The following is a 23,507-nucleotide window of genomic DNA, read 5'->3' on the forward strand; positions in this document are numbered from 1 at the left end:
ATTAATTATGCAGTGTAATTTGCGAATTATCGGCTAACTTGCCTCAGCAAGACTTGGATGGGATTAATTTACACTGAGAAACATGTAAATATGACAAGATGAAACTAAAAGTCCCAATCTGCTTTTCAGTAAGACCTAATATTTGGTAAATAATTAGTTTTTCATGACACTAAACAGGATGTTTTCACAGAGCAGTGGCTTGCTAACAATCTATTTCAGGATAAACATGCTCCAGTGATGATGGTACCTCTTGGAAAGACCTTATTTGTGGTGAGCAGCGAGAACAGATGACTGAGGACAGGCACAAACAGGAACAGTACTCTGGTCTAGTCACTGTGCTGAAAGGAAATCCTCCTTCTTCCTGTTCTATTATCAGCTCGACATAACAAGTGAGGGAGTCAGCAGACACCCACTGAAGACCAAAAACAAAACGTCGAACAGGTAAATGATGAGTTCCGTAAACATTCTTTAAAGTGTTTCATGCTGATGGTGACGAAATGGCCCTGCAAATTACAGCAGCCCTGTGAAAACCAAAAAAAACAAAGCCCCATTATATTCTGAATTATGATTGCGACAAGAGTTGTGGGTGAGAAAGAGAGATCCGTGAGCACAACATATAAAAAGCAGAAAGGGGCTTTCCGTTTGTTATTGAGTGAAACTGAGAAGGGTTGTCTAAAGTAATCTAGCATTGTGAGAAAGGGGAGATTGGCTCTATTGAGGGTCTCACTACTCAGCCAACCCCCCCCTCTGCGGTCCAACAGTCCGCTCAGAATAACCCTTCTAATAAGTCACTTGGAAGAAAATGTGGGGAGTCAGCTGATTCGTAATCCGCTCTCTTTCTCGCTCTGTGCTCACACATCAAGAGTCAGATTGATATGTGCAATCACATGAAAGGCCCTCTGCGGTGGGGCTATCATGGTCTAGTAGGCCTGCAGGTGTTTTTGTGTATGTGTGTTTTGGCCAAATGAGAGCTGGCTGATGCGTTTGCAATGGAAATCCCTCATCCATAATATGCCTCAAGTGTAAACAATAGGACGAGAGAAGAGCAACTGCCAGGAAATGCATGTATTCTTCTCCGCTGACATTGATGCAATTTACATATTAAGTCTGTGCTGATGGTGTATTCATTAGATTTAGAGACTATTAAGAGGTGTAACATGATTATAAAAGAGGGTCTAATTACTCTGAATGTGTTATGTGTGATTAAAAAACAGAACATCTATGTGATAATAAATTCTCAACATGTCTTTGGGAACTAATTTCATCACTTGCGCACATTCACTTTCAATACAACATTGATTTAGATGCTCAGTTTTCAATATGTCCCCTAAAGTCTACATGCAGATACAACATGCTTGCTCTTTGTTCATGCTGTCGCCTTGCTGGGGTGAACAAAGAGTCAGAGGGATTCGGATGATTGACAGGCCTGCGAACTATTACAGACAGGCTCCGTTTCTCTATCTTAAAATCCTAATCATGCTTGCCAAGGGTTTTATTAGTATATGAGGGCTCTTTCTTTGTTGCCGTGAACATTGAGTCAATTTTAGCTCCAAAATATTTGCACAGTTTATGATAATGTATGATGATGGCATCACATAAATGGCAGTACATATTTCACGGAAAATATTTTCTGTGGAGTAAAAGACATCTAATCATTTGTTGGCAAAGCGAATGATAAGAATGCCCATTTCCACAGACACATTTGGCAGTATAATGACATCTGTGATTGTTGTTTCATTTTTAAGTTCTTTTCTTTTTTTAACTGTGCTGCTTTCCTCTTTTTAAACACTGGCTGTCAGTCTGGGAGACGTTCCTCTTTCTTTAAACTTTTCCTTCCTCTTTCAAGTATTGTTCCCAATAGAGCTCATGCCCTATTTAAAACCATAATAATGCAGGCTAATGTAACCAGTCATTCATATAAGCTCAAAGAGATCTTAACAAAGAAATGTCATCTTTGTGTGAGACTGTTTCGCCTTAAGAGGGGAAAATAGGAAGTCAAGGTGAAGAAAAGTCATCTCAAGGAATCTTTTGCAGTGCATAATGTTGGAGAGCAGGGCGTCGATCGAATGGCTGCTCCACAAACTCACCCACCAATGCTAGCTGTAACTGTAGCATATAATACAGTAAAAGCTCCATAATATGTATCATATTGTTTCCAAGATTGCTGCAACATTAACTGAGGTAACGACAGTGGTGAAAAGTAACTAAGCACATTTACTCAAGTACTTAAGGGCAGTTTTAAGGTACTTTTACTTTACTTGGATGTTTCAGCTGTATGCTGCTTTACAGTATACTTTAAGTCCACTACATTTCAGAGGGAATATTGTACCTTATTACTCCACTACATTTATATGATAGCTGGGGTTAATAGTTAGATTTTACAAACAAAATACATGATCAGTTTATTAAATATGATGCTGTGCTATAAATTAAAGGGACAGTTCACCCCAAATCAAAAGTACATATATTTCCTCTTGCATAGAGTGCTATTTATCAATTTTGTTTTGGTGTGAGTTGCAGAGTGTTGGAGATATTGGCCATAGAGATGTCTGCCTTCTCTTGAATATAATGGACGTAGATGGCACTGGGCTTGTGGTGCTCAAAGCGCCAAAAAAATTCAGAAATCGCGACCTGATTACTTAAGATAATCTATAGACCTTGTTGTGAGCAGTTTCATGCAGCAATTATTTTCTTTCTAAGGAACTACACTCGCCACGAGTGGACGAGAGGCTGGTGCTCATGACAGCATGAGATGTGAACATTAATGGCGTCCTCCTCAGCTGAGCTGTAACATCAGCTAGCTAGGTGAGCTAGCAGTAGATGCACGCTTACCTCTAAACTGTGATACGACTGGCAGGTGTAGTTTGGTAGACAGAAAATAGCTCCTACATGAAACTTCTCACAGCATGGTCTGTGGATTATCTTGAGAAAGTGAGTCATGATTTCTGACAAGAGACATTGCTGTTGAGTTTTTCAACTGTATTTTTTGACACTTTGAGCACCACAAGCTGAGTGCCATCTACTTCCATTATATTAGTGAGAAGGCAGACATTTCTACGGCTGAATTAAAAAAAATACATCACTACAAGTAAGAGGAAAAGCATGATTTTTAGTTTTGGGTTGAACTGTCACTTTAAACTATTCAACAGTATATAAAGCAGGTGAAAATGTGCTCCACCTCAACATTAAAATGCTGCTTACATGTTAAAGCACCAGTAATGACATTCCAATCATAAAATACGTATAATAATGCATATCATTATAGATAATGATAAAGCTGGCTATACTTTTACTTAAATCTTGATAGTATGTCTTTTACTTGTAACTGTTTATTTTACTTAAGAAAAAGCAGAAATGCTGCTCTGTAAAATAAAGGTGTACTTCTTCACAAGCACAGACAGGACATTAGCTAAGTATACCTTAACTATAAACATTTCACCTGACAACACTTCACCCTTGACCGTTTGAACCCTTGAACGCTTCAACAACCACATGCTTGCATCTTGTGACTAATATCCCAGTTGCCTTCACTCAGCAGCCTGCATGCACTGATGCAAATGCACATTACTGCAAACTGTGTGCAACGTGGCTGTATGATAAGCCCTCTGCGCTAAGATACCCTGCACACCTTGTCAATAAAATCCCACAATATTCATCATCCAGCTGATGTTTGCGTCCTCTGAAGTGTCATTTTTTCATCCATGACATTATGAGTATTGATACAAAAATCAATAGAGGACTTTTTTTGTATTGATAAAGCAACATGAATACCGTGAAAAAGAAGAGATGAAGAAATGTTTTGAAGATAAGATATAACACTGAAATCATTTTTAACCTTCAAAAACAGAACTAAGTCACATTGCTGTTAATTATTTCAGCACAGTTCTTTGAACAAATGTAACCTTTAGACTGTGAACAGTCCTCATCTCAACTGAACTGTGTGACTTTGACTTTGACTACAAAACACGAGCAGGAGTTAACCTTTTCAATCACAACTTCTACATTTTGCAATCGAAGTCTGTTACAATAAACTCCATGTAAAACACTATGAAGCACAGACAGAGTATCAGAGAGATCTCTTCAGGGGTTGATTTAACTTTAGTTACTGCGGGACATTAATGTAGGTGGACGTACCTTTTGTGTTTTGTGTTCTTAATCATCACAGAGGCACATTTTCAGAAAAACAGAACAGTCTTCACTGTCTAAGTTTTTATCGCCAGACAGGCTCTGAGGTTAGATTTTACGATAACTTTGGGCCGTTTATGTCTTTCAAAATTTCTCTTGTGTGTCTTGTTCTTTGTTTAATTCCCTTTGTTGCATTCTGTCCTGCATCATTTTATTCTTTGCCGATTTTTTTTAGATCAAAGTAGGCTCATTCTCTGTAAAGTCATTTCCGATATACTTGTGATGAAGGGCTCACTAAAAAAAAGACTTTTAAATCAGATACAATGGATTTTATTAAAGTGTGCTTTGAGATAGAAACATGTACCAGCTGTAAATTGTCAAATGTGGTAAGTCTTAATTATGTCTGAGTAAAACTTTTGTACTACATGCAGCAAATTACAAATGAATGAATAAATGTACTTTTCATGTAACACTGTAGTGTCAAAATACAACATGAAGGGCTGTCGTGTTCATTAGCTGATAGTTGCTATGCAAAGCAATGGGAGGAGGAGAAGGAGGCAATGATATTAAACTATGCTATTGTCTAGCTGTTTCTCATGTCATCTTAATATGAAAGAAGCCACAAACAAAGACACCCAGGAAACGTCCTCAAGGCCAAAATGGCATAGAAATTCTCTGGAGTTTCATACAACATTTTCTACAACCTGAAAAGTAATGATGCTAATGATTTCAAGGTGTGGGCAGCACGGAGGTGCAGTGGTTAGCATTGTCGCCTCACAGCAAGAGCCTTCTGGTTCAAACCTGGGGTAGGGGGAGCCCCTCTGTGCAGAGTTTGCACGTTCCCGCCGAGTCAGCGTGGGTTTTCTGCAGGTGCTCTGGCTTCCTCCCACAGTCCAAAGACATGCAGGTTATAGGTTAACTGCTGACTCTAAATATGCTGTAAGGTGTGATTGTGAGTGTGAATGGTTGTCTGTCTCTGTGTGTCAGCCCTGTGATAGTCTGGCGACCTGTCCAGGATGTACCTCGCCTCTCGCCCAATGTCAGCAGGGATAGGCTCCAGTCCCCCCACGACCCTGAACAGGATAAGCGGCTATGGAAAATGAATGAATGAATGATTTCACATACTGTTACACATCCCCACATATTCAATTCAATTTTATTTATAAAGCCCAATATCTCAAATCACAATTTGCCTCACAGGGCTTTACAGCATACGACATCCTTCTGTCCTTGGACCCTCACAGCGGATAAGGAAAAACTCCCTTTAACAGGGGAAAAAAATGGTAGAAGCCTCAGGAAGAGCAACTGAGGAGGGATCCCTCTTCCAGGATGGACAGATGTGCAGTAGATGTCGTACAGAACATATCAACATAATAAATTTGCAGTAATCCAGATGACAAAATGATACATAATGAGAGGACGAGACAGAGAGAGAAATTGAGACTGAGAAAGACAGAACCAGAGGGAGATGCAGGGCAAACAGTGATGACAACAGCTACAATAACATTAATTTGATAAAAAATATGCATAAAAATGTATTAAATAAAACAAATAACCAACCACACACCACTGTCCAACATAATTAGCAAATGTAATTGCAATTATAAATAAACATTTTAGTGCTAATGTTGCTAATATTGCCATTACCACTATTAAGGTGTGCTGCTGTTCTGTGTGTGGTTTGTCCAAGTGGTGTTGCTGTACCCCAGCAGAACTTGGCTCACGGCATATTCAATTAACTTAATGTTTTTATTGCATTGTATTTGTCATATAGCACGTGAAGATTGTGTAAAGTGTCAATCATTTATGTTGTGCTGCATGTGTAATTTATGGAGACAGTAGTAGCTTTCATGTATTGCATATTCGTATAGTGTACTTATTAATTCTTTCATTTTCCTTAGTTGGGGGTCGCAGGGGGGGCTGGAGCCTATCCCAGCTGACATTGGGTGAGAGGCAGGGTACACCCTGGACAGGTCACCAGACTATCGCAGGGCTGACACATAGAGACAACCATTCACACATTCACACCTACGGGCAGTTTTAGAGTCACCAATTCATCTGCATGTCTTTGGACTGTGGGAGGGAGCTGGACCCAGAGAAAACCCACAGTGACATGGGGAGAACATGAAAACTATGCACAGAAGGGCTCCCCCACCCCTGGGTTCGAACCAGGCGACAATGCTAACCACTGCACCACTGTGCCGCCCAGTATACTGAATAGCTGTACTTCATTTTGATAATCAGTACAATAAAGTAGGAAATGAGTTTTTAAATTGTGGGCAGGCTTGGTCCCCCTCAATGTTGACTCCATGGCTATGGCCCTGTGTTACTAAATAGTGTTGCATGTTTTCAGAAATATTAAGAAGCTCTTAAAGTGCTGGAAACTGTACAAGAAGCATAAATGCAAATGAGTTTTTTTCTCAACCACACTGCTAGACAAAAGGTATTCTCTGTTTACCAGCAGGACAAAGGGACAGAAGGTACTCCAGTCGCCACCTTTCACCTCACGAGTTCCCACTGAAAGTTAAACACTCACTGATTGTCTCACTCAAGGCTGGGATATTAAGTTGTGTATGTAATTGTGAGGCGATTGGGCACAGTGCATCTAAACACTCAATGCAAGTGTCCTCAACAGTTTATCTTTTCACCTGCATGTCTCCAAATAAAAGGGAGGCGGAGTCATGCTGGTATACACGATTGGCCTCAACCTGTAGACCTGTCTGCGAGGAGGACAGAGGGAGGCAGCAAGGGAGGGGTTGCCACCGACATAATTACAATACAGAGCAGTGAACTATCTGCAGACTAACTAAACCAGGGAGATCTCTGTTCCCTCGGCTGTGCCCAGATACTCCACTTCCCTAAATGCTAGATATGTGTCCGCGGCGCTGAGGGGAAAGCGCATGTTTAATGGCATTTTGGAAGTCTCCGCGGCGCTCTCCGGGTAGAAGAGGAGACATTACGGCGCGAGTTAGCTAACGTTAGCTCGCTAACAAGGTCAGTTTGAATTTTGGGTTCAGTCGCTGTTTGAGCAGCGGCTTCGTTAGAAATGCCACCCTCGTCATCTTCGCTAGCTCGGCTCGTTTACAGAATAAGCGCTGGCTCCCGTCCGCTGACAGGACAGGTAACCAGCTATTTTTGTCATCCGCATACTCTCTTGACGTTAGCTTGTTAGTTAGCCCCGCTCGGTGGCTACCACCGCTCAGTCCGCTCGGTCTGTTCGACTTTGCTGTTCGACGGTTGGAAGTGATGGAGCTTGGCTCACGTTAACACAGCCTTATGGAGGGCTTTTGTTGGTAACAGCAGCAGTAGCGCGAGCTGAATGCGCTAACGTTAGCTGCAATATTTTCAGCGAGCTAGGCGTTTGTGTGGCGGATGCCCCGGCAGCAGCAGCAGCTCGCTGCTTGTTCCGCCTAGAATAAAACAGGTGCATCTCTGCGCTAGCGACGGACAGATGCAGGATAGCACTAGTTACTGGATTTGCAGTTTGTCGTTTTCTAACCAGTTTTGGGGCTTTGTAGCCTCACAAATGTAGCGTTAACTCAGTGTGGGCTGTTAAATGATTTATCAAGGTTGAACGTCGTAGGTGGCGTTATCATTTACAAAGGCCTCGTCTACATACTCCAGTAGAAACGGGGGCAACTGAAACGGGCCCGGTAGCTAACGTTTCAGTTAGTTAGCTAACGTTAGCTGGGAGACAGTAACTGGCTACTGGGACACAAATGTCAACCGTAAAAGGTTTGATAGTTAGTGATAAAGATGTCGGTGTTTTGTTCAATGACACGATTAAAACATCATTTGTTGTAATCAACCACAGGCTATCTAACGTTTACCGTTGCTGATGTTAAACTGAGAAGGGCTGGTTTAACCTAACTTATGATTAACTGTTAGTTAGCGTGTATTTCCCAACGTGTACCTCCAGTAGCATTGCTTTAACCTTATGTTGCCATGTAACTTAATATTTAGAAATGGTGTGGCTAGTAATGTCACAATCATCAGCAGCTGGAAATCAGTTTACATGAATTAAAATCAACTGGTAACGTTACATCATAACAGCTAATACTTAGATACAAGTGTCACTTGTTTGGAGGCTTTACACAGCAGTGATTTGTTGTTTTCTCCTAAAACTTTACTCCTTAATGCTTTAGATACCCCTGAATTCACAGAAACACACCAAACAAACAGATTTGTTGTCCTCCAACTCTGGGTTTTGACAGCATACAGTAGTTTTCCTGTAGCGTTAAACAACTTGCTCCCAGGTCATCAAGCCAGGTTAGACTTTCACTCAGCCAAAGCCGAGTTTGTGTTTTCTCTCCACATATTTCATTACTTGGTTGAACAGTGTAGAGGGCAACACAAGGGAAACATCCAATTGCAAAGCAAGCTTGTCTTGTGGATATGTTTGTTATTCAGCTCATGCACTATCTAGAGGCTGCTGGATGTGGTACGTCAATTCAATTGGCCCTGAGTGCCACTGTGCATCGGAGCCCTAATTATTTTTGATGGTTTTAAAGTTTTAACTACTGTTGAACTGCAGACAGCACGGATACCGTGGTTGTAAAGGGTTTCGCCCCCCCCCCTCAGTAGTGCAGGCGACGTTGTGAAATGGGCAGAAATCCCCCACACTCATGCCTGTGTCATTGCACTGTTTATCATACATAAAAAGGGCTTGTCAGAGAAACAGTGAGGTTTTAATAGGTGATCAGTGGAAAATGAGGCACTCAACACCTAAATAAATCTTGTAAACAACACTTTTATATAACCTTTGTTTTCGTGCTTGGGCTTTTGAAGCTACTTGTCTTAAATATTTTAGTGCCCTATAGCTTAGCCCCACTGCTGCTGGAAATTGTCATGATGATAACAATGAGTCACAATTATCCTCTCTATTAGTAATGTGCAATGTGATTAAAGCAGGTTGTGTTTTTCAACAAATTAGCTTTGTGTGTGCTCCCCTCTTAGAGTGATGGTGATAGAGTACAAAACATTTTTTTATGATGTTAAGGTCAGTCCTCTCAACAACAGGCAACATGGCCTCATCTTGTTAAGCCATGTTTTGATTGTCGGCCTTTCCCTCAAATGACACGCCGTCATTACATGCTACATTATGCACGTTTTATTTTGATATTGTTTTGTTGTTTGTTTGAACGGCGTGTTGGAACACTGCAAATCAACATGTTAAAATGTTTCATATTTCTTAATGAGATGTTGTTTGGATTGGATTCTAAATTACTCGCACACTGTGAAATGAGAACGTGATAAAATCTAGGCCACGTTGTGGAGTGCTTACTTTGATGCTCAGATGTCGCTTCCCCCCCCCTTCTCCACATGCGTCTTTGTGTGTGTGTTTGTGGAGGGGTGCAGCCTGAGGTGAGGTGTGCTCATTCTGAATTAAATTAAGCCTATGGGTAAAAACCTATTTTCATGTTAATGTTTGCGTTTTACATATACACGCAAATTGATAGATGAATATGTGTTGCCTTTACACTCAGCTGGCATATTGTAGATTCAGCTTCTTGGTATTTGTTTTCCTTTTTTGTCTAGGATCTTCAGTCAGAAGAGGGTTGTGCAGGGTGAGTGGGTGATGGGGAATAAATCCCACTGAACTGACTCAGTAGATAAAGATGCCAGATAAGGTGCATGTCTCAACTTGGTTAATGGGTTAGGTGAGACATGACTCAGAACTCCCTGCCTAGTTGTGAGTAGGTGGCACAATGTCACATTAGCAAAACAGATAACCAGTGTGTTACTACTTTTTCATGTACAGGGTGACTTTTCTTGTTGATATATCTTGGTGTATGAAATGCTATTTCTTTGATCCATCCATCCAGCAAACTACATGCAGAGTACAGGGAGCCCTGTGGATGCGAATTGATTGTATGTTCTTGTTTTCCCAGCTGGCAGTCTAGTCATAATAGTCCACTACTGTGCCAGGAACATCACACCATATACCCCCATTAGATATTAATCATCCTCATTTACACTGGAAGCCAAATACATAGATTACACAATATGGTTTGAGTTGTTTTGTCTTGCATGTATTAGCCTACATGTTTTTGTTTGCCGCTGATGTTGGATGATCTACTGACACAATTGATTTTCCCAGCAAACAAATAACTGACTGTAGCCACCTTAGTATGTAGGTTTTTGTCCAGTGATGAATCATACGCTTTCTAATGCAAAAGCAGTGCGTTGGCCTGTCTCAATAGCTTTGGCTGAGCTGTACACCACTATCTAGATACTGGCTCCGTACAATTGTATGGTCAGATCAGAATAAGGTGGGCAGTTGTTGTAAAAGGGAGTGAAGGAGGGAGACTTTACTTGAATCTACAGAAACTAAAGTTGCAGAAGTAGCTGTTAGTGGTATGAATTTGGCAGGTTAACAAAAGGCTGAATATTGATTTGTCAGAGATAATTTGAACCACACGATTCATAGTATTGTAGTCTGTTGTTTTTTATTGGCTTTTTCAAAGGTAGGTTATCTTTGTTGAAATACGACTAAAGTGGCCAAACATTCAGTGTATCTCAGCATCTTTTAAATTATGAAGTCAACACACAACTACAGAAGGCTGTCTTGTTATAAGCCTTAAAAGACACAATTGCCCCTCACGAGGTTTGATGCCAATGTCTTGTAAGCCTTTAAACTTTATCCGCTTTATTCTTGTCCTTTACAACATGATATAAGATGAAATTAGAGGTGTGCACAGAATCTGCAGGATTTCCAGCCATTACCACCAATTCCCACAGAGTTTCGGATCACACCCACCTGCAACAATGTTTTCTATTGAAAATATTTCTGCCCCATTCAGCAGGGAAAGTACAGTCACTCAGCTGTTTAATAAGCTGCCTTTTAGAGTACATGAATTGCAAACAAGCCTTATTAAATGGGTTTTAAAGGTTAAAAAAACTGCTTCAGAGACTGGGAACTAAAATGAATGAAAATGTGAAGGATTTCACCCTTGTTTTTTTTCTCTTAAGAGACTTGATGTCATTTCCCATAAGAACAGATACAGACCAGATGCTGGAATGTCATATGTCAGAGCAGCAGTGATAATGTTATTTTAATGTTTTTCAGGTTTTAAAAAAAATGTATATGTTCGATTGCCTGAGTAGCGAGAGTGAGAGAAAGAGAGAAAGCAGGTGGATGAGTGAGAGAAGCAAACTAATCTTGTGAAGCTTAGCTTTATTTGCCACAGCATTCAGAGGTTTACATTTTACTGGCAGGCCATGCATTTGCGTGCATGGATGATTTTAATAATGACTACTTCTCATTTTGTTCATTACATTTTATAGCTTATCCCAAAACACTGTGGTTGAGCGCCTGCTCCTGCCTGTATTAGGGTAAATACATGTACATTTTGTGATTGAAGCTTTTGTATTGGTTCCCAGGAGATCCCCATCCCATTGCAACCCTCATTTACTGGCTGTTTCTTGTATGAATCATCCAAATAGTATGGGGGTGGGTTCAAACAGCATAAAACATTCTTAGAAAGATGTTTTTTTTTTTGTATAGACTGACTGATTTCATGACGCAGGTTGTTGATCAGAATGTTGGGCAGTGAATGACACGCATTTGCCAAGACCCTCTGTAAGAAGGCGTCAAGGTTTGGAGCAGTTTAGAACAGGCAATATTTTGTCTAAATTGACGTCACAGCCTTGTGCCAGTCAGGCATTAGGATTCCAGGCAATTGGATGACCCTCCTCTGCCCGTTTCTGAGTGCTACAGGATTGAGGTTGGCTGGGTCAGCACAATGGATACTCTAATTCCAACCCCCAGGGCACCTAATTAAAACTTACAACCAAGACAAACAACCTTTGACACTCGTGCATCTCATGAGAATCGCTATTACTGAAAATGCCATGACAGAAGTGAGGATCAGCAGGAGATCAATGTGTTCTTTTGCTAATAATGTTTATTGCTTTAAAACTACATGTGTAGAATCTAAATAGAAAATGGAAATATATTGTTTTTGCTGTTGGCACACATAACTAATTGCCTGCATTTGGGAGCAGTGTTTTTCAGCCAGTCCTTGTGTGGTGATTTATTAATTCCAAATATTGCTGCAATTATAAATTGTAGTGGGAAGACAAATGCTGTGTCCAAAATCACTCCTTCCTTCACACATTCACTAGTCCTTATATAAGAGTAGACACAGAGGTTCAACTGAAACTGTCTGTGTCTCTCTAATTACAAACAGCAGAAACTAGTTTTGCTTTACATGTGTTAAGACAACGTAACAAATGAATTACATGATTAAAAATTGCTTTAAGTCACCTGTCAGTAATGACAGCCATGTGTAGACTTTGTAAGTGAATCATGTTTTAGAGACAATTTAGTTTCTCAGTATTGGCAGGGGGGAAAAACAATCCGTGATTGCTTCTTCAATTGTCAATAGTTGATTGCCAATGGGCACAAGCCTGCTAAATGTGGTCCACTAGATAGTAAAGGGAGTAATTTCGGACACAGCTAAAAGTATGTTGCACTAGGTCTTTTTAAAGTAATAGAACAATGGTGCTGCTTCTTCATACTCTACTATAGCACCATGTACCATTTTTAAACTAGCGTGTTCAATGCATGATATACAGTTTGTGCAAAATGTGTTGGCAGTATTTGGGTGGGAAGATGTGTTGAGATCACTTAGTATGAGATAGTATCAGCTAGGGCTGGGAAATATACCTATTATATTGATATTGTGATATAAGACTTGACGTCATCTTAGATTTTGGGTTTTGTAAAGTCTTAAGTGTTGTCTTTTCCTTGTTTTAAAGGCTGCATTATAGTAAGGTGATGTAATTTTTGAAGTTACCAGACTGCCTTTACCCACTTAGTCATTATATTCACATTACTGATGATTGTTTATCAAAAATCTCATTGTGTAAAGATCTTGTGAAAGCACCAATATTCAAGCCTAATATTGCTGATAAATAATACAAAAATATTGTGGTATTTGATGTTTTCCATATTGTCCAGCCCTAGTATCATCAGAAACTTTGTGTAAGCAGTAATACTACTATGTTTGCACTGATATTTTTTATAGTAGTTACTTTTGTCACTATGTCACACTCATGTTTATTTCTTTCTTTGTTTTCTCACACAGCTGGCTGACATGGCTGTCTAACAGGGTGCCAAAGAGCTCTTCATGGGTCACAGAGGACAACAAAGAGAAACCACTGCATCTGTGAGCATAGCCAATAACTAGGGAACCTGACCCACAAGCATATCATCAGACTGACGTCAGTGCATGTGGCCTCTTAAGTTGTTCATAGACATCTGTTGGGCAGCCCAAAGGCCTATTGCTATGCACTATAAACGGAAAGACATGAGCTGTGGGGATGCTGGGAGGAGCAGGCTTCTTTCGTGCAGGACTATCCCTCTGGTAATAGGGCTTCTGGTGACCATGGCCCAGGGCACTGTGCCAGAACAGCAAGAGACACTGGTGGAGATGATATCTGTGGAACTAGAGGCTTCTATGCAGTCCTCCGTGCTCTCCGAGCTCCAGGCTGCAGCATCTTCAGTCGGTGAGGGGCCGCCTTCAGCTATCCCAGATTCCTCTGCAAAGAGTGGGGGAGTGCACACTGGCATCCCTGACTCCTCTGCAATCGTGGGCCAGGTGTTCCAGTTGAAGGTTCCACCGGGACCTGCCAATGCAACCTGTAATGTCCATGTAAGTACACTGAAGATGGAACATAACAGGGAAAATTTAATGCTGAGATAAATCGAGCGTTGATTTTATGTGGGAAAATATTTGGCATGTAACGTCGAGTGCCTCATAATGTAATGTTAATGTGTTGGTATTTACAAATAATTGCATGTAAATTATTTAACATCATCTGATGAGACAGGAGTTAATCAGTCATTGAGTATTGAAAAAAGAGACTTGGAATAACAAATTGGGGAATAAAGAAGGACTTTGTTGTGATGCTGATGAACTGAAGGTCTTTTTTTTTCCTTTTTATTTGGGAGGTGCCTTTTTATTAGACCCAACCCCAGTATTACTTGTGTACTGCTAGCTTGAGGGTTCACAATAGACTGTCATAAAAACATATATATAAAATGTATTCTTCCCTTATCTTGACGTTAATGCTGAATAAAAATCTGAACTTCACCTTGCTACAGTTCAAGGTTTAAAACATTTTTCAGGACTGAATTTAAATTATATTGGAAAAATACTGTATTTTGGCTGCAGCTACACTCTGTAAGTGTATAATAAAGATAAAAATGGGCTTGAGTATAGTGGAAAAAAAACAAAATAAGTATTAAAGAGGACATGTGAAAAAATTAAATATCTTTTTATCTTTAATGTCCCTCACGGGGACTGCAGTTTTTTTTCTCTGATACATAACGTATAGTATTTATCCCTTCACTTTTGATCACTGTATCACTACTGATTAAAGCTGACTTTGGTGCAATTTGTTCCAGTCTGACTTATGAATGAGATGAGATTATTATTGGCCCAAGTGGTGATGCAGAATGATATCCTGTCATACAGTAATAACTCAAAATGAAGAGTGATGACTCACACAGTTGTTATGAATAGAAGCTCACACTGCTTCCTGTTCATATTTGGTGGGATTTGATAAGCTGAATGGAATTTGTAGAGGGGTGGGAGCCGGGGAGATAGTGAAAGCATTTCTGCTTTTACGCTAGATATTTAAAGGTTTTGCATTCAGCTCCTCTTTTTCATTTTTCTAGTTCCTGTTACACCAGCAACTTGGTCAGAAACAAGCACAATTAAATACAGGGTGATGTGTACGATACAGTAATTGATTCACAGTTTTAGCAACATATCCTAGTAACAACTTCAGTATTGCCAATACTTTCTGCTTCTTCTTGTTTTAAAATTCCTTGCCAAACTTGGTGGGTAAATTTAGGACATCACTTGTGTCCTGGTAACTTTTTAATGGCCATTCATAATTATTTTTGAAGTGAATTATCACTTAATGAAATAAGTAATGGCTTTTTCATTGTCAGACATCTCAGAAGTATCCCTGTAATACAAAAAGTAATAGTGTTTTTCCTTTTCCTCCTGTAGCTCACTGAAATGGGAAAGGAGACTTTACCCTCCTGGCTATATTGGGACAAAGAGAGCTGCATTCTGAGAGGCTTGGCCCTTGAGCAGGATAAAGGTGTGTATCATATCTTGGTGTCTGGAGAGGAGATAATTGAGAAGACTGGAAGCCAAGTGTTCCCCAGTACGGTCTTCTCTATTGAAGTGTACCCAGAAGAACGGGCGGACACTGAGCCAGCTCTGCTCACTCTACAGTCTGATATCAGCGGCGTCCAGCCCTTCACCTGTGGCTCCGAGGAGCTCGTCACTGTCCTCACGGTCATCCTGGATGCTGACTTGACAAAGATGGTTGCTGAACAGAGGGTTAACTTATTGGGCATCATGAGAAAATTCTCTCATGTGCCCCTGGAGCACATGAGGGTGGTCCCTGTTGTCAATAACCGCTTATTTGACATGTCTGCTTTCATGGCTGGACCAGGAAATGCCAAGAAGGTGGTGGAAAATGGGGCCCTACTTTCATGGAAACTTGGATGTGCCCTTGATCAGGGCAGTATCCCTGACATTAACAGCGTTCAATCCTCAGCAAAGGATGGGACCATGTCTGCCAGGTTGGGATACCCAGTGGTTGGTTGGCACATTGTCAACAAAAAGCCCCATGGCGTGAAACGGGTCAAACGGCAGTTGTACAATACTCCCACTCCAGTCCCCTCCCTGCTTCCTCCAACAACTCACCCTGAGCCTCCTGTACGTGTCATTCCCACCCCAACTTCGCCCTCTATTGCCCCAGCAACAGACAACTCTGCTCCCCCTGTTCGAGGCCCTTTGCCTCTTCCGGTGAAGCCCACAATGAGGGTCAGAGATCAGATAGCTCACACACCTGTGTTTGGACCTCCCCAACCCACAAGAGTACTAGGAACTACAAGCACCATCCCTATTCAGCCTACCATGACCAGGCCTACAATTGTGGAAGCCACTGCTTCGCCAACACCACCAAGCACCACCAAAAGACCCAAACCCTCTGCCACAAAGAAACCCAGGAAAGTCAAAACCACCACTCCACCTCCCCGGGAGCCCAAGTCCACCACACCTAAACCACCCAAACGCACCACTCCTCTCTCTTTGGCTCCAGACTCAAATCAAAACCCAGAAATCCGTAACGCCATTGATCAGGTGAATGCATGGGTTGGCACATACTTTGAGGTTAAGATTCCACCTGATACTTTCTTTGACAAGGAGGATGGTACTACTGATAAGTTGCGTTTGACTTTGAAGAAGACTCCCAAAGAGGCAGTGAGTGAAACATCTTGGATCCAGTTCAACAGCACTATCCAGCTTTTGTATGGCCTTCCAGAGGAGCAGCATGAGGGGAAACACGAGTACTTTATGCTTGCCACAGATAAGGGTGGGAAGAGCATCATGGATGCATTTGAGGTGCAAGTCAACCGTTGGTCTTCTAATGACAAACCATCAGTGGTGTTTGCTGCTCGTTTTCATGGTGACCCCAAAACTGTAAGCAATGATATCCATAAGAAGATTCTTCTGACCAAAAAGTTAGCTTATGCCCTCGGTGATCGCAATAGTAGCACAGTTACCCTGAGAAACATCACTAGAGGCTCCATTGTGGTGGAATGGACCAACAACAGTCTCCAGCAGAGTCCTTGTCCAAAGGACCAGATCACAGTTCTCAGCAACAGGATTTCTGAACCCCAAGGGACTCCGAAAGTAGCTTTCATCAAAGCCATGGAGCCTGAATTCAAACCCATTAACATTTCCATTCGTGGCACCAATAAATGTCAGAGCTACATATTCATCCCACCAGGAGAGGTGCCAATGCCTGTTCTTCCTACAGCTACACCTTCACCTGGGACAGGTCGTAGGAGTACTGACGATGTTTACCTACACACTGTCATTCCCGCTGTAGTGGTAGCTGCCCTGCTGCTCATAGCCGGGATCATTGCAATGGTCTGCTACCGCAAGAAGCGCAAAGGGAAGATGACCATAGAGGAGCAGGCCACTTTCATCAAGAAAGGAGTCCCCATAATATTTGCAGATGAGTTAGATGATTCCAAGTCGCCCCCGTCCTCCAGCATCCCTCTTATCCTTCAGGAGGAGAAGCCCCCACTTCCCCCTCCGGAGTATCCTAACATGGCTGGCCCACACAGTACCCTGCTTAACCAGGATCTGCTGGAGGAGTATTCTGTTTATCAAGATGATGATCCTAATGCACCTCCTTACCAGCCCCCTCCACCATTTACTGTCCCCATAGAGGGCAAAGGCTCTCGCCCCAAGAACATGACCTCATACAGGTCACCACCTCCCTACGTGCCTCCCTAACGCACACTAGAGCTTTCAGTTTGGAAAGCAGGTGCAAAGTAGGGATGCTTGTTGAAAACTACTACAGGAGTAATTTTACATGTGTTCAATGAAATGGCTTTGACTTTGTAGAGGAGCAGGCAACCATACCCACATATTTGACCATCATGGATAAGACACTGTATCGTACAATTCAACTACTGGCACAGGGCAAATGGATGGGGAACAGTTTGTTATTTCAGCACTCTTTTTTTGTTGTCCTTCAGATCTGCTTTTGACTTCTTGCATATTCTTTTTTTTGTCTGTTTTTGCCAAGAAGAGTCAATTTTATCTTCAATGATGTACTATTTCTATTGTATAGAAAATAATAAAGAAGCAGGAAAGACTGAAGCCCACAGGGCCTTTGAGCAGATGTCACCATGACAACAGACTTGAGGCTCTCCCTCACAATGTTAATCTTTATGAGTTCTATATCACTCTTATCTGTCCTTCAGCTAGGTTTACTAAGATTTTGCACCTGTTATTTCTAGAGGGGAATGAAATACAAAAAGCCAAACTGAAAGCATGAAACACTTTATTTACACAGAAATCTGTTTGTTTCTTAGACTTTGATCTCTCCCCGTTCTCTCCTATGCTTTGCTCCCTCTTGACAATAACATGCAAACCTTGCACTTATGCAAATTCTTGTTAAACCTTGCACTATGTGTCTTGCGCAGAATTGAACGCAGTAAGTGGTAGTCCAATAAGGAGAAAAGATTTTCTTTTTGTATCCTTGAGCTCACCACATGACTAAGATTCCTCTGGTACTTGATCACAAAGGACATTACACTGATCACGCCTGTTGTAGATGTAGCCTAATTAAGTTACAAAACAAATAATTACTTTTTTTTTTCTTTTGTTAATGTGTGTGCCACTGAACCTGCCTGTGAGATGACTGGTTTTGCTGTTGCCAAGGTGATGTCTGTGGTCACAAGGCAAACCTTGCGGGGTTGCTACAACAATAATGAAGGGTCCAATGGAATGCTGTGGTTCACAGCATGGTGAGAATTGGCGACTTAGTCAATGAGGTGGATCCACTGTCTTATATTGAGTTGGTTTTGTTGGTATGAGGGGTGGGTGGGCTTAGAGTACTGTATTATCACTGCTCTGCCTCTAGGTGTTGCACTCTCCTGTTCAGTGCACTGCCTGTTGTCAGTTCAGATGAGGCATGGGGACAAGGGGATGTACATATGTGTGCCTGTGAAATTAAACAACTCCATAATGTTAGTGTTTTATCAGTAAACCTAGTCGGGGAAAGGGAGGGCCAGAGTGGGAAATAATTTTATTTTTTAATTGTATGTCTAGATTTATGATCACAATCATGAAGAAAAAAAAGAAGACTTTATAGTTTGTGAGGGTACAAAAGAACGTTTACCTGCCCATCACAAAAAATTAATGCATTATCTCAATATGATGGGGAACAAAGAAACCACAACAATATGTGAATTATGTACATTTCATATCTGATATCACCATAAGAAAAAATGGTTAAAAATCTAATGTTTTTACTGAGTTTTTGATACAGTCTTAAACTTGTTTTATGAAAATATATTAATAAAATGTAATACTATTTGTAAAGCCTCAAATATGGTGTATAGTCCCTTTTTTATTTTAGAAAATGGAACTGGATTAAACATGTTTTCAATATGTTTATAAGGTTTATTAATGGGCAGATTAACACAATTTACCAAATCAATTAGATTACAGTGTACAGTAAATTCAATGTGTTGATACAATACAATACATATTGTATTGACATGGTCAGAAGCATTAAAGGGGAACAAACAGCCATTATAAAACACTGATATTACTCAGTGTTTTATACTGCTGGTGGCTGCAGTGACAGTGTAATTATTATTATGGCGGCTATATGAACATGATGGTAAAAACACTGCCACCTGCTCATGTGTATGATGTGGTGATATGAATGGAATATATAATTTTGGAGAACATTTGCTATCTAAATAAACATGCCATCAATTTTGAAATATATTTTATGCTAATTGTAAACACCAACAAGACAGGGAAACTGTCATACCTTTCTGACTTCTTTTGTCTTCCACTTATACATTATTCAAGTACTGTCTCTTTGAATGGCAAAATCCATGACAGGATTTCAGTGAATGTTATTCTGCTCACAAGAGAATTGCAGCTGGCATCAGGCAGCATATTATGATTTGGTAGCTAGCTAGTTATACTGTTAAATAACAGCTATCGCTAACTCCATAAATACAGTAACTGTTCAAGTGGGCCGTCATTTGTGAAAACCCGGTGCCAGTCAGCATGCTTGTCTATTCCTGGTGTTAGGGTATGAGTGCAGATTTAACTTCTGAGCTCCCTTTGTACAGAAAAGAAACAGTACAGTACAATAACTTTGATTGTTATTATAATTGGATTTCAGATAATGCGCAGTATAGTGTTGTTTTACTTGGTTTATCAAATGTGATAAATTATTGCTGACTGTTCTGTTCTGACGGTTCTGTCTTTGCCATTGTTGGCTCCTCCAAGAACCTGGACTTCAACACCATGAATTCACCATGAATACACAAGCATCGAAATCCAAGCAGGTTTTCACAAATGCTGGCTCATTTGGCTGCAGTTACTGTATTTATGGAATTAGTTATAGCTATGTTTTTTTTTTTTTTTTACAATCTAACTAGCTGGCTACCAAAACATAATATGCTGTGCTTGTTTCTAGCCCCAATTCTCTCTGCCAGCGGGATGACCGGTACAGTATGTGCTGAAATCCTGCCATTGATTTTGTTGTTTACTACTTGAAGATGAAAGAAGTGAGGAAAGGTTTGAGACAGTTTCCCTGTCTTCTAAGTGTTTCCACAAAGTCACATCGTGTTTAATTATATTGCAGTTGTTGAAATTCTATAATCTCTTCATATCTCCCTGGCAGGCAGTTAGCCTTTACCGTGATGACGCTGCCACCTAATGGTTTCCCAGTGCGCCCTTGCAATATGCAAGAATAATATCAGTGTTTTAAAAATGGCCATTGATGCCCTTTAACATGCTTTGTTACAAGTGGGAGATTAAGTGCAAATTATGAGATAAATTAGAGTTAGTTTTTAAAGTTAAAAATGAAACCTATTACACCTCACTTTGCTTTCCAAATCTATTTTACCAGCCTATATGTTTCCTCAGACCCGTGGCCTTTTTGTAGCTGCGCTTTACAGTTATGTTGTCACATTCTTGTTTATAGAAGCAGGCTACATTAGGGCTTAATGGTCGGCCGGTTTTGGCTATAAAATGAGCTATACGCTCTTTTGTTGTAATAAACCAAACACACAGCAGGCAGCCCGTGACACAGTGTGATATTTTAAGACAAGTGCCCCCTTTCTGTGGCATTTAGGTGGGTAGTTTTTCTTTTTTTGGCCCGGTGCTCCTACGTCTATTGGAGAAATATCAATAACAATGACTAATATCTGCTCTCAGATTCTTTTAGTATAGAGCTTGTGTAATGATGGCTTATTCGGGAGAGGTCAAAAACAGTTTCACTGGGTGCTGACACGATGCAGACTCCATGCTGCTCTGACAAATGCACACTCACAGTACAAGTTGCAATACAAGACATTTTGATTTGTTCTTGTGTAGTCCTAGAAAGAAGTCCCTCAGCTGCTGTGAATGTTTCTGGGTGTAATTTTAGCAATAATGTGTATTTGGTAGAAGTTGTTTTGGCAATTAATGGAGGCATTTAGTATTATTTTTGTACATTTAAAGAGCATTCATACTCAAACACACAATCACTGATGATCCTCAGACTCATCCTCTAGACAAGGGGTGGGCAACCTGTGGCTCTGGAGATAAAATAAGTCTTGGAGGACAATAGAGAGTTTAATAGTACATGGACATATTTGCTTTTACCGCCACCCCTGCAAAGTTAAAGTACCAAACAGTCATAAAAAGTCCACTGCAGAGTAGCCTCCTTGGTAAAACATATTAATAAATGCTCATTTAGACCTATTAGTAGCTCCAAGCAGATTATTTGAGAGCTATTTTGGCCAAAAATGTCTCTCTTGAAAGTAAAGGTTGCTACCCCCTGTTCTAGACCTTGACTTATTGCAAAGAGAGACAGACCTGTCTTATTTATAGCCCTGAAGCATACCCATAACTTACCACTCAGGTGGCTGTAGTTTCATTTACACTGTGTTCTGTACTTTTTTAATTTCTTCATTGTCAGTGCTGTAATTACGTTATCTGCCTTGCTCTCATTTGCTCAGCCTTACCAGCCATTATAACACATAATTGGTGATTATGAGGTGGGTTATGTTGCAAATTGAATATAGTAATCATTTATCAGTTAGCCAACAATCATCTCACTGTGGGCGGCTGGCTCATTTACATACACGATCGTTTTCATATACAGTATGTATCGCTGACACTGGACTTAAAGGCTCTCTCTGCAAACACAGCGTGTGATTAAATACAGCTTGTACTGTTTATAAATATGCAGACCTCTCACCTCTTGTTGCATAAATAACATGGTGCAGGGTTCAAACAATATATACAGTACATGACAGCAATAACAAAACAGTGGCACCTGGCAACATCAACAAATGAAGAAAGCACCTATTTTATATATAGCATTGGCTTAAGTATCTTAAATAGAGCTGCAACAACTAGTTAAAATTGTGATGCAGCTATTTTCTAATCGAATTAAGTCATTCTTTAAGCAAAAATGACAAACAATTCATGGTTCTAGGTTCTCAGATGTAAAACTTTACTGCATTTTTTTCCTATCTAAAGCCCTTTTCACAAGGGACTGTTGTTACCTGGGATTGTCTGTGATCCTAATCCTGTGCGAATCTGCCATGTCTGTCATTTATCAAGTAACAATTCCACCTCAAACAACCTACTGTATTTCACCAAACACAGATTGTATAAAAACATTAGTCCAGTGTGATTAGGGTCGTATCTAGGTGTTTTTTCCTCCGTGCCTCTTTCCTGGATGAGAACTATAGAGGCTGTGATGGCAATTATGAATTAAAACATCATCCATCTCAATGAGATGAATAATGTGATGATGTGTGGCAGAATATTTTCTGTTCTGTGCCCATCATATCCAGGAGATAATGCCAGTAAATCTGTGTAAAATACTCTATTATCTTGTGTGCATAAGGTTTTACATGATAGTTAATTGAATAGCTTGTATTCAGCAGATAAATAGATAATTAAAATAATCACTAGGTGCAGCCCCTAAATGTACATGGCTTACATGAGACCTTAGCAAGTACTTTCCCCTGTTAATCATTATGCTGTGATTATAAAGGTTACCTAGCCCAACCTTTATTTTGTTCTGTAACTTTGCAGATTCTGAGAACATATTGTGTAATATAGCAGCCACCAACAACTGCAGGAATGTTTGCCTCAGGCTGTCTCTGTGTGACACTTCTGGCACACAGAATATGCAGTTGTAGGATGATATTTTATTCTGGGAGCACATGATTGAGTCACTGACCGCTGACAGAAAGGAGTCACATCTCCCTCGCAATTCAGGCAACTGACAGCAGCTCTGCAGGGCTGAGGTTGGGAGAAAGCACAGGACTGGACACCAGTATTACTCAGGACAGTTTGGATTACAAACACTGTGTGTGCCTTTTTCTTGCAGTGACCGGCTATAAGCTGTTCAACTGTTCAAACTGGACCTTGTTAGGTAAAATGCACCAAATGACTCTTAGTTTGAATTGCTTGTTTTAAAGCACGGGTGGGCAGAAATCTGGAAAAGGCAGCTCCTGCAGCTCTCCCCGCTCCTTCCAAGCCCTTCCCACCAGACGTATGCACAGGCTTCATAGAATTCCCATACATTGATTATTAAATCTTATCTCATTGTAAAGCTGCACACAGCACATACGCTCAGCCCCTTAATGCCCCACTCTCTTTATCAGACCACAAATTAGACAAGAATTCACTAGCTAGCCACTCCTCTGTCCCTCTGCCTCGTTTCCCGCCACGTCTCCCACTTTCCTGGGAGAAGTGTAGGCTGAAACTCAGGAGACGGACCTTCAGTTGACATATGTAGCA

At 40.7% G+C, this 23,507-nt stretch overlaps 1 protein-coding gene across 3 annotated transcripts; it reads left to right on the forward strand.

Moving 5' to 3' along the window:
* Window positions 1-397: 397 nt before the first annotated feature.
* Window positions 398-19,066, forward strand: LOC117258720 (dystroglycan 1-like). Of its 3 annotated transcripts, none has more exons than XM_078169952.1 (3): window positions 398-441; window positions 13,218-13,784; window positions 15,153-19,066. In XM_078169952.1, exons 2-3 carry the CDS (start codon window positions 13,362-13,364, stop codon window positions 17,460-17,462), a joined length of 2,733 nt encoding a protein of 910 aa, XP_078026078.1. In that variant the 5' UTR covers window positions 398-441; window positions 13,218-13,361; the 3' UTR covers window positions 17,463-19,066. The 3 variants fall into 3 exon arrangements, with proteins under 3 accessions (XP_078026078.1, XP_033485715.2, XP_033485714.2); XM_033629824.2 differs by lacking the exon at window positions 398-441 and adding an exon at window positions 6,838-7,246; XM_033629823.2 differs by lacking the exon at window positions 398-441 and adding an exon at window positions 6,838-7,119.
* Window positions 19,067-23,507: the final 4,441 nt, after the last annotated feature.

This window comes from Epinephelus lanceolatus, chromosome 8 (genome assembly GCF_041903045.1).
Source record: "Epinephelus lanceolatus isolate andai-2023 chromosome 8, ASM4190304v1, whole genome shotgun sequence".
Classification (NCBI taxonomy): domain Eukaryota; kingdom Metazoa; phylum Chordata; class Actinopteri; order Perciformes; family Serranidae; genus Epinephelus; species Epinephelus lanceolatus.

Excerpts from the sequence above, each read along its gene's own strand:
- LOC117258720 (XM_078169952.1), top strand. The coding sequence starts at position 13,362 with ATGTGGCCTCTTAAGTTGTTCATAGACATCTGTTGGGCAGCCCAAAGG. Across the intron at positions 13,785-15,152 it reads ATGCAACCTGTAATGTCCAT|CTCACTGAAATGGGAAAGGA; the intron begins GTAAGTACACTG and ends TTCCTCCTGTAG.